General features: G+C 47.3%; 1 protein-coding gene across 1 annotated transcript in view; it reads right to left on the reverse strand.

Moving 5' to 3' along the window:
- The window catches only part of LOC144599353 (uncharacterized), a 391,192-nt gene that overhangs the window by 89,499 nt on the left and 289,318 nt on the right, over positions 1 to 12,375 (reverse strand). The window contains exons 37-39 of the mRNA XM_078410145.1: positions 4,754 to 4,813; positions 2,636 to 2,773; positions 199 to 312 (exon numbers count right to left, since the gene is read on the reverse strand). Coding sequence (XP_078266271.1) covers positions 199 to 312; positions 2,636 to 2,773; positions 4,754 to 4,813 — 312 coding nt within the window. The remainder of the gene's footprint in view (positions 1 to 198; positions 313 to 2,635; positions 2,774 to 4,753; positions 4,814 to 12,375) is intronic.

Here is a 12,375-nt window from a genome sequence, read left to right on the forward strand (position 1 = left end):
ACGTTTGAAATATTCTGCAGAAATACAGAGAAGGGCAATAAGGTTATGCAAAGGTCTAATAAAATTTGCAGCAGTAATAGGTGTAATTGGGAATATTATTTATGAAGCAATTAATATATTTTATGAGTATTCTTTGCACACTATCTAACAATTAATTGTTTCCTTAATAAATTGTACTGAAAATAAATAAATTCCCACCACTTTGACAATATCGATTGGTATATCCAAGCAAACAGACGCATTGAATGTCATCTGCGTGATCAATGCAGGTCGCTCCATTCAGACATGGTTGGCTGAAACACTCGTCAATATCTGAGAAGTGAAGAAAAATAAAATTTAAAATATTCAAAATTATTTGTTTCTACCAAAAGGTAAGCGACTCCCAATAAACCAGGGACAGTGAAACATGTGTGATGAAATCACTCAGATCTCTACACAAATTTAAATAATTGTTATGCCATCTTGGGTACAGATAATTTTCTCTAAGGAAAGATCATCATTACCAAATACTTGGCAGATAGAGGTTTAATATCTGATTATGTTTGTAATATGACAGTGTCCTGCATTGTAGGTTTATGAATTTTTTCAAGCTTTACAAAAACGGTAGAATTCAGAATGTACTGCCTATCAATTTCACAGAGCGTTCCTGTGTAGCCACTTCTGCATACGCATTGGTAACCTCCTCGTATATTTGAACATGTTCCATTCATACATGGGCTAGAGAGACATTCATCTATGTCTGGAAAATGATAGTCAAAATTAATATCCATTTGGTTCAATGCTCTTCAAAAATAAAAAAATCTAACTTGCATATGTTGTTAAATTGAATCCACAATTACATAGGCCTTTTACATGGTTTGTAAATAGGAAGTCAATTTTTAATGTGAACAACATGTTTGCCTGAAAGTCGAACTGATATGGAAATATCGTAGCACTTCCTCTTCATTTTTCATGAAAAAAAATGTTGATTTAGTGGGTATATCATTTTTAAACTTCCTGTAAATGAAGTGTAAAACTCAAAAGGTTATTATGACCATTTCTGTTGGAGACCTGGATATTTTTTTATGCAAGAGATGAAGCCATTAGTATAGAAAAGAGTGATTTAGGGAATGGGGATCAAGTAGTTAAAGCTTTTATAAAAGTTAAAACAAAACCAAAAAAGTTAACTGCAAGTATAATAGCACCTCATATTTTGCTTGGGCAGTTTATAACCCAGCAGAATGAATATTGATTTCTCTAACCTCAAGTAACCCTGGCTTTCTCTCTCTCCTCATTCCTCCCCCATCCTCGTTCAAGCAGTCTGAAGAAGGGTCTTGACCCGAAACGTCACCATTCCTTCTCTCCAAAGATGCTGCCTGTCCCGCCGAGTTACTCCAGCACTTTGTGTCTATCTTTGGTGTAAACCAGTATCTGCAGTTCCTTCCTACTCAAAGGTTCTTTTGTTGATGTCAAATCTCCTTAAGCTTACCTTCTAAACATAATCAGCCAGTAAAACCATCAACACAATCGGAATGAAAGAAATATAGAGTAAACATGAATTTTCAACCTATTTTTCCTTTGCTCCTTATTACAAAAACTTCAGATATCATCTCATTAGTCAGTGTGGTCTGAAGCCAGTATGGTTAATAACATGTGCTGCTTGACAATACGGATAAGCTCCTTGACCTCAGAATGAAGATTTGCTTATGTGCCAAACTGAACAGTTCAAGCTGTTTAACCAAAATTAGCTTGTACACTTATGTTACAATGCTTAATGAAATTGAATACCACACCTAACAGAAGCACATAAATTAATGAGAAGCATCGATAGGGTTGACAGGATGAAAATTGAGGTGAACGCAAAGGGGTTCGTCTTGATACACAAGAGACTGCAGATGTTGGAATTTGAAGCAACAACCAATTTGCTGGAGGAACACAGCCGGTCGAGCAGCATCTATGGAGGGAAGTGGATCTGCAGCGTTGACTGTCCATTTCCCTCCACAGATGGTAGTTGACGTGCTGAATTCCTCCAATCATTGTTCTTTGTTCATCTTCAGAACAAATTCAAATTAAGGTGATTGTAGTTAACAGGGACCGAGTTTGTATCTGTTCAAGGAAGTAGAAGGTTTTCAGGACATCCTAGTGAGGGAATGGGATTTAGAGGAATTTAATGTCTGATGAAAGCGAGCCAGGTGGGACCAAAAGTGCGGAAACCTGAACAGGTTTGAAGGACAAGAGAGGTGGGAAATAGAGAAAAGGAAAAAACAGGTGTACAACATCACTGTGGGAATGTGAACATTGAATTTACCCAAAAACATTGAATTAAAAAAGTCTGAAGAAGGGTCTCGACCCGAAACATCACCCATTTCTTCTCTCCAGAGATGCTGCCTGACCCGCTGAGTTACTCCAGCATTTCGTGATACCTAATATATTAATCAGATTTATACTGACAACACAATGGTATCATCGGACCTATTCTGTGACATTTATCATTGCAATAAATATGCCAAATGAATCATACTGAAGGTAAACCTCAATTCTTCTGGCATGGAAACTGCAAGTGTTGAAGTGCAATTGCGTAAAATAGCACCATGCATAATTCCAATAAAAATGATAAATAAGTAGAAAATGCATACGGCAGTGTCTCTCCTCTCACCTGTGCAATCATAACCATTGGAACTTAATTGAAAGCCGCTGGCACATTGGCAATCAAAGCCTTGGATGTTTCCAAACCCACTGTGTTCAATGCAAAAATGCTGACATGGATTTCTTCCATTACGACATGCACCTAAAACTGAAAATAGAACAGAGCATACAAAAAGCTGCAAGAAAATTCAATCCCTTTAGTTTATCATTACTGCCATTTGCTTTATTGCTCGGAAGCAAATTAAATGTTCACATCATGCTTGAGGGAGGAACATAGATGAATCTGGGATTCATATTATATGGTACAGTGCTTCAATTGTAGCTTTCAGTGTCTGCATGGTTTAGTTTAGAGCTACAGCACGAGAACAGGCCTTTCGGCCCACCGTCCGCACCGACCAGCGATCCCCGCACATTAGCGCTATCTGACACACACTAGGGACAATTTACACTTACGCCAAGCCAATTAACCTAGAAATCTGTAAGTCTTTGGAATGTGGGAGGAAACTGAAGATCGCGGACAAGGGTACAAACTCTGTACAGACAGCACCAGTAGTCGGGATCGAACCAGGATCTCCGGCACAGTAAGCGCAATAAGGCAGCAGCACTACCGCTGTGCCACCATGCTGCCCCAAAATTCATGGTGGTGATTCTTTCGGGCACACTCTGAAATTACCTTTGGGCCAATCCCAGGCAAAACCTATAAGTAGTGAAGTATCACCTATGCTGCATAGTGGCATAACAATGCCTCACTGTGCCATGTCATGTGAAAAGGTATATCTTATTGAAAGGAAGAATTAAAAGCCACAGTTCAAAACAGGAAATTCCATGGGATCAGAAAAAGGGTTGAACATTTTATATTGATTTGGTGTTTTTTTTTGCTTGGAACATTTGAATTTGGAATTGCTAATGATGAAAGAATACGTCAAGGGAGACTTGAGTGAGAGAAAAGTTTTGGACTGATCTGCGGAAAGTGGTGCCAATGTGACCTAATACTACAGAGACAAAACACAGTTGAGATATCACATATTAGATAAAACATGGTTTATTTCTGCAAGATGGTACACAATTAACCTGCATGCTGGAGAAGGACAACAGTTGAAGTACTAGATTCAGAGACTTAGATTCATAGTTATAATGTGATACTGTGTGGAAACAGGCCCTTTGGCCCAACTTTCCCACGCCGGCCAACATGTCCCATCTACACTAGTCCCACCCCCCAGCATTTGGTCCCTATTCCTCCAAACCTGTCCTACCAATGTACCTGTCTAACTGCTTCTTGAACATTGGGATAGTCCCTACCCTAATTACCTCCTGTGGCAGCTTGTCCATACATTTACCACCCTTTGTGTGAAAAAGTTAACCCTCAGCTTTCTATTAAATGTTTTCCCCTTCACCTTAAACCAATGTCCTCTGGTCCCCCATTCACCTACTCTGGGCAAGAAATTCTGTACATCTAGCCGATCTATTTGTCTCATTATCTTATACACTTATATAAGATCACCCCTCATCCTCCTGCACTCCAAAGATTGGAGTATCAGCCTACTCAACCTCTGTCTCAAGCTCAGACCCTCTGCCTCAAGCTCAGACCCTCTAGTTTTGGCAACATCCTTGGAAATCTTCTCTGCACCCTTTCCATCTTGACAACATCTTTCCTATAACACGGTACCCAGAACTGAACTCAATACTCTAAATGTGGCCTCATCAATGTCTGAGATAACTATAACATGACCACCCAACTTCTATACTCAATACTCTGGCTGATGAAGGCCAATGTGCGAAATGCCTTTTTGACCACCCGATCTACCTGCGACTCCACCTTCAGGGAACTATGCACCTGCACTCTTAGATCCCTCGGCTCTACAACACTCCCCATAGAACTACCATTCATTGTGTAGGTCCTGCCCATGTTAGACTTCCCAAAAAGCAACACCTCACATTTTTCTGCATTAAATTGGTGTGAAATGGATAATTGATGGACGGCATGAGATCAAGTGCTTTGATCAAGTGTTTTGCCATGTTTACAAAAATTGTGGGTGGCATGATCAAGCATGGCCTATAGTTTTGTACTTGCGTAGATAGTAAATATTACTCTGGAAACATGAACAAGGGATATAGTTGATGCAAATACCTGTTGTGTTGCTGATTGTCATGAGAGTGGTTATCGGTACAGTAATAGTTGTGGTTGGCTCTAAAATGGAAAAAGAAGAGAAAAGACACATTGATGTTAAAGGCAACACAACTCTTTGAAAGTAATAAAACACTTTATTCTATGACAAAGCATTTAAAATTCTGAGTATATTTAAATTTGGTGAAGAATTGCTCAATAGGTTTTAATCTAATTACATTTATGCTAATGATTGTCACGTAAGTGCTATGGATTGTTATTTGTTTTTGGTCTTATGCGTGAAAGGTCACCCTTTTATTCCACAGCAAAATATTGGTCTTCTGGTAGTGAATGCTTTGATATTCTGCCTGCAGATTTCAATCTACGCCGTGATATAATTGTAATGAGATGCTGTAGGGGCACAGGGATTGGTCCAGACCATCGAACCGTCTGATTGGTAGAAGAGGTGAGGTGGTGCGCAGGTAAAGGAACCAGGCAGACTGGTTTAGGACTCCGAGAGAGACAGTAAGATTTATGGTTGTTAGTCGTTTACAGCGTTGGTTTTGTCACGGTTGTTAGTCTTCTAATAAACGTCTACCTCAACGCACATCGCCTTACGACTCACCATAGTGGTGACCCCGACGTGATCACAGATCACCAAGATGTCCCATCGGGAGGCATCGACACCGAACGCAGTCGGCGTTCATCTGCCCCCGGTCTGGGCCCACCAACCACGCCTGTGATTCGCCCAAGCGGAGGCACAGTTCCACCTCCGGGGCATACAGGAGGACGAAACCAGGTTCTACCATCTATTGAGCGTCCTGCCGTCGGAGACGTCCGCACGGGTTGCGCAGTACGTCACCGACCCGCCAGAAACCGGCAAGTATGCGGGCCTCAAGTCGCTGCTGCTGAAAACCTTCGGCCGCAGCCAACAACAGCGGGCCAGCACACTCCTGCACTTACCTGAGCTCGGGGACCGACCGCCGTCGGTCCTCATGACGGAGATGATGACTCTAGCGGGAGAGCACACCAAATGCCTCATGTTCGAGGAGGCATTCCGCGAGAAGCTGCCAGAGGACGTCCGCGTAGTCCTAGCAGACGTTACTTTCGGGGACCCGATGGATTTCGCAGAAAAGGCGGACGCACTGGTTGCGGCAAAGACGAGGCGCCCCGGCTCAGTAAATCGGGTTTCCACACCGGTTGAGCGACCGACCGCACGGCCAAGATGGCGCCCATCCGCCCGCCACTTTTCAAAAAACCCTCCAAACTGCTACGTCGACGGCGGTCATTTTGAAACAGGCCCGCGACATAGAAACACACCAGCGCGGCTGGTGTTTCTTTCATAAACGGTGGGGAGCAGCGGCACGCAACTGTAGAAGCCCCTGCACGTTCTCGGGAAATGCCTCGGCCGATCAAATGTAGAGGCAATCTCGATCGGCCAGAACCATCGCCTCTACCTTGCTGAGCAACATACCGGTACCGTTTTCCTCGTGGACACCGGGGCGATCGTCAGCATTGCGCCTCCATCCTGCCAGGAAGCGCGATCAGGTAAGACCGGCCCCCCACTCATTGCGGTGAACGGCAGCCCTGTCCGTACCTACGGAACACGGGACATGTCCCTGTCCTTTGGTTCCAGGACCTACAACTGGACTTTCATCATCGCGGATGTAGGCCAGGCAATCCTGGGAGCAGATTTCCTTTGGGCTTTCCCATTGAACCCTGACGTCCGCGGGAAGAGCCTGCAACCGTCGTCCAGTAGCGTTGACCCTCCCGCTCCTTCGGTTTCCATGTCATCCAGCCCAACCGTCCAGGACGTCACCACGACCTCCGACCCGTTTGCTGCGATACTCGCTGAATTCCCGGAGCTCCTAGTCCAGCGTTTCGACACACCTGCCGCCAAGCACGGAGTCGTACACTTCATCCCTACGGAGGGACCGCCTGTTTTCGCCCGAGCCCGACGCCTACCCCCTGATAAGCTGGCAGTCGCTCGCGAAGAGTTCTTCACTTTGGAATGGCTGGGGATCGTGCGCCCGTCGGACAGCCCGTGGGCCTCACCGTTACACATGGTCCCAAAAGCATCTGGGGGGTGGAGACCGTGTGGCGATTACCGACGTCTGAACGCCATCACCACGGCTGACCGATACCCGATCCCGCATATTCAGGATTTTTCCGCCAGCCTGGGGGGTGCCACGGTATTCTCAAAACTGGACTTAGTCCGAGGGTATCACCAGATCCCGGTTCACCCTGCAGACATCCCTAAGACCGCCACCATCACCCCGTTCGGGCTTTTTGAGTGGCTGCGGATGCCTTTCGGCCTAAAAAACGCCGCCCAGGCGTTTCAACGCCTCATGGATCATGTGGGTCGGGGTATGCCTTTTGTGTTCATCTATCTGGACGATATTCTCGTGGCAAGTCGGTCGGCTCACGAACACCGGTCCCACCTGCGCTCCATATTCCAAAGGTTGCAGGACCACGGTCTGATCCTACACCCGTCCAAATGCCAATTCGGACTATCCTCAGTCGATTTCCTGGGTCATCGGATCACACAGGCCGGTGCCGTTCCCTTGCCCGAGAAGGTGGCTGCTATCCGCTCTTTTCCCCGCCCCGACACTATCAAAGGGTTACAAGAATTTGTAGGAATGGTGAATTTTTACCACCGATTCGTCCTGGCGGCAATGCCTCGCGGGTAACCCCACCGAGCTCGTGTGGTCCCCTGCTGCCGACGCGGCTTTCGCGGCGGCCAAGCTGGCCCTCACAAACGCCACCATGCTCGTCCACCCGTGCTCCTCTACCCCCACTGCCCTCACCGTCGATGCCTCCGGCGTGGCGGTGGGAGGCGTCTTAGAACAGCAGGTTAATGGTCTCTGTCACCCTTTGGCGTTTTTCAGTCGCCAGCTCACTCGCCCCGAGATAGTTTACAGTGCCTTTGATCGGGAACTCCTGGCCCTCTACCTGGCGATCCGTCATTTTCGCTATTTTTTAGAGGGCCGGTGTTTCGTGGCATTCACTGACCACAAGCCACTGACGTTTGTTTTTATGGAGGTTTCCGATCCGTGGTCGGCCCGCCAGCAGAGACACCTCACTTTCGTTTCGGAATTTACCACCGACGTTCGTCACATTGCGGGTAAACTAAACGCTGTGGCGGATGCCCTGTCCAGACCAGCGGTTTCCCCGGTTGCCGAGGTAAGTTCCGGGGTGGATTTCCAGGAGCTCGCGGAGGCTCAGCGCCTGGAAGACACCCCCTCCCTGTACCCCCACACCATCTCGGGGTTGCGGTTGGCACAGGTAGCCTGTGGTCTCACTCGTACCAAACTCTGGTGCGATATTTCTCTGCCACGCGCCCGCCCGGTAGTGCCCACTTCCATGCGGCGCCAGGTTTTTGATACCATTCACGGCCTGGCACATCCGTCCATCCGGGCCACTTCGGCTCTGGTTGCGGCTCGCTTTGTCTGGCACGGGCTGCGGAGGCACGTGGCCGCCTGGTCCCGCTCCTGTATCCCTTGTCAAACCTCCAAGGTACACCGGCACACTCGGCCCCCCGTCCAGCAGTTCACAGTCCCCGCAGTCCGATTCCTCCACATCCATGTGGATCTCGTCGGCCCGTTACCCCACTCCAGGGGCTACACCCACCTCCTCACGGTGGTCGACCGGTTCACCCGTTGGCCGGAGGCGCTCCCGTTGTCCGACATCTCAGCAGCCTCCTGCGCTCAGGCTCTGGCACTAAATTGGATTGCCCGTTTCGGCGTCCCGGACGTCATCATTACCGACCGGGGCGCCCAATTCACCTCGTCCCTGTGGGTGGCTCTGACTCAGATGTGCGGGTCCCGATTACAGCAAACCACCACCTATCACCCCCAGGCCAACGGGATGGTGGAGCGGTTCCACAGGCAGCTTAAAGCGTCCCTCACTGCCTGCCTGTCCGGCCCCGACTGGGCCGACCAGCTCCCATGGGTTCTCCTGGGTATCCACACGGCTCCGAAGCACGATCTCGGAGCTTCCTCGGCAGACCTGGTCTATGGCTCGCCCCTGCGGGTACCAGGCGATGTTCTCCCTCAATTTTCTACCCTCCCTCCCTCCATGCCAGCACTCTTAGCTTCACTACGAGCGCGGGTGGGGTCCCTGGCCCCGGTCCCTGCTTCTCGTCACGGGGATCCCCCTTCACATGTCCCGGCGGCCTTGGGCGACTGTGAGTTTGTGTTCCGACGCATCGATGCCCACCGTCCCCCGTTCCGGCCGGTTTACCAGGGTCCGTTCAGGGTAGTGAAGAAAGGCACAGTCACCTTCACGTTGGAAGTGGGCACACGACAGGAGGTCATCTCGGTGTCCCGCCTTAAACCTGCCTATTTGGACCCAGACCAGCCCGTCACAGCGGCTCAACCTCCTCGCCGGGGCCGACCTCCGGCCGCGGCTCCCGTACAGCAGTTTTCCCCCTCGCTGCCCCCGTTCGGGACTCCTCTTCCCCCGGTCGCCTTGCCACTGCCGCCTCCGGCTCCATCAGTTTCCCCTCCTCCCACGGTGCCGGCTTCCTTGTCCCCACCCCCGGTTGGGCCTCCCTCTCCTCTCCGCACCCGCTCCGGTCGGGTGGTCCGGGCACCTGCCCGGTACCGCGCCGAGGGTTCTGGGGGGGGGTCATGTAGGGGCACAGGGATTGGTCCAGACCATCGAACCCTCTGATTGGTAGAAGAGGTGAGGTGGTTTGCAGGTAAAGGAACCAGGCAGACTGGTTTAGAACTCCAAGAGAGACAGTAAGATTTATGGTTGTTAGTCGTTTACAGCGTTGGTTTTGTCATGGTTGTTAGTCTTCTAATAAACGTCTACCTCAACGCACATCGCCTTACGACTCACCATAATGCATTTATTAAATAATTACATTCTTTATACATTGGTGAGTATTAAATTGCAAGTAAGTTTCTTGGATCAGAACTTTTAACCGGTTGAAATTTCACAGATCATACAACATTAAGTGGTTTTAATTTGGGGATGATTGTCAAAACGAGAACTTTGAATAACAGCATAGTGGGCAACATGTTCACAAGACAACATTTTCACAACATTTGTTATTTGTCCTTTGCCCACTTTTGGAGTAACTATTTGCAACACAAGGTGTCTCTCAAGGTTGCTGTTGACTCAGTTGCATAGAACGTCAAACTGACCAAAGCTTCATAGGCACAAAAAAATGTGAGTTAAAACACAAGGCAGTACGAGCATGTCTCCTCTAATAAACTATGTTTCCTGATTGGAGAGGAACTGGAGAAATATGATCATTGAGTGATTTACAGTGATGGCTCAGCTGTTGTTGTCTTTGACTATATGCCATGTAACAAAGCAAATGGACATTATAATTTTCTTCTGTTAGAAGAGTGAATTTTTTTCTGAAAAATCTCCTGACTAGATTTAGCCACATCTATAGAATTGCTCATTTTTTTACATTGATTAAATGTGAAGTGCTCTGTGCTTTGGCATTTTGGAGTAAGTAGGCAAAAACTTTGATCAATCTTTGCTTATTGCTTGTCTCCTGCTTTGCAAAATGAGGATGAGAAACCGTGACTACTGTTATTTGTTTTTCTTTTGAAGACAAATATTAGCATCTTGTAATCAGCTGCCTGCCAACTTAGCCATGGAGCTGTTGCTGATTTCCAATTGACAAAGGTTCCAAGATTTGGTGAGGGGATTACAATATTGACTGGATTTCCCATCTGAGACAGATGAAAGCAGGAACGGGGTACTGATTTTGGATGATCAGCCATTGAATGCTGGCTCGAAGGACCGAATGGCCGACTCCTGCATCAATTTTCTATGATTCTATTTTGCTATGAATCAAATGTGTTAAATTGAGTGGTGTACAGTGGTAGCTCAGCTGTTGTTGTCTTTGACTATATGCCATGAAACAAAACAAATGTACATTATAATTTTCTTTGGTTAGAATAATTATTTTTTCTGAAAAATCTCCTGACTACATTTAACCGCATCTATAGAATTGCTCAATTTTTTACATTGTTTAAGTCTGAAGTGATCTCTAGTTTGGCAATTGGAGTAAATTGCCAAAGACAATGATCAATTTTTGCCTGTTGCTTGTCTCTTGCTTTGCAAAATGTGAATGAGAAAGCGTGGTAACATAGAACTAGCGTGAAATGGGTGATTGATGGTCGGCAAGAGATTGTGCTTTGATCAATTGTTTTGGCATGTTTTAGAAAAATTGTAGGTACCACGATCAAACATCGCCCATGGTTTGGTATATGGTTTGGTACCGCTGCGCACTGATCTTCATGGAAACGTGGCTCAACGCGCTGGTTCCCGATGGGGCTGTGGAGCTCACAAACCGGTCACTACATCGTGCAGACAGAACAAAGGACTCCGGTAAGAGCAAGGTTGGGGGGCTCTGTATCTTCATTAACAGTGACTGGTGCACCAACCACACTGAAATAGAGAGGTACTGTTCCCCAGATCTGGAATACCTACTGCTTAAATGTAGACCGTTTTACCTGCCTCGGGAATTCTCTGTATTTAACATAATGGCTGTATACATTCCTCCACAAGCTAATGCTAATCTTGCGTTAGCACAGCTGCACTTGGCCATCAGTAAGCAGCAGGATGCCCACCCCAAGGGCGCCTTCATTGTTGCAGGAGACTTTAACCAGGTCGACCTATGAGCTGTGCTCCACAAATTCCACCAGCATGTGCAGTGCCTACCAAGGGCTCAAACACGCTGGACAAATTAAACACTAACATCAAGGACTCATACAAAGCTCTCCCCTGGTTACCCCTGTGACAATCTGACGACCTTTCACTGGTCCTGATGCCAGCATACACACCTCTCATCCGCAAGACCAAACCTGTAATAAAGACAGTCAAAATATGGCCTGAGGAATCCACCTTACAACTCCAGGACTGCTTTGAACGCACCCACTGGGACCTGTTTGCACAACAGGCACCCATGGCACAGAGGTAGACTTGGAGGAGTACACATCCACTGTGCTCTCCTACATCAACAGCTGTGTAGAGAATGTCACAGAGGACAAGAAGATTCCTAACCGTAAACCGTGGATGAATAAAGGGGTACAAAATCTGCTAAAATGCCTTTAAATCTAATGTTGCCAGGTCAAACCTGAAAAAAGGCATAAAAAAGGGCCAAAGACCTCCACAGACTACTCGTGGATGACCACTTCAAAAGCCCTGACACCAGAAGCATGTGGCAAGGCATCAGGGATATCACTGATTACAAGAGCAACCCTGCCTGACACAAAGTGATGTCACACTGGCCAACATCTTTGCTCGCTTTGAAACCGGAATCAACAACATGAGCGGTAAAATTCCAGCCTCGGAGGATGATCAGGTGCTCACACTGAGCACACATGAGGTATAGCGCGCGCTGCAGAGGATCAATCCACGCAAGGCTGCAGGCCCGGATGGAGTCCCAGGACGGGTACTTAACGACTGTGCTGACCAGCTTGCTGAAGTATTCACAAAGATCTTCAATCTGTTTCTATCTCTGGCAACGGTCCCAAAGTGCCTGAAGTCAGCCACCAGTGCCGGTGCTGAACAAAGCAAGCATCAGCAACCTGAATGACTACCGTCCAGTTGCCCTCACACCGATAATTATGAAGTGCTTTGAAAGGTTGGTCCTCTCCCACATCAAAGCCACCATC

The sequence above is a fragment of the Rhinoraja longicauda genome, chromosome 13 (genome assembly GCF_053455715.1).
Source record: "Rhinoraja longicauda isolate Sanriku21f chromosome 13, sRhiLon1.1, whole genome shotgun sequence".
Lineage (NCBI taxonomy): Eukaryota > Metazoa > Chordata > Chondrichthyes > Rajiformes > Arhynchobatidae > Rhinoraja > Rhinoraja longicauda.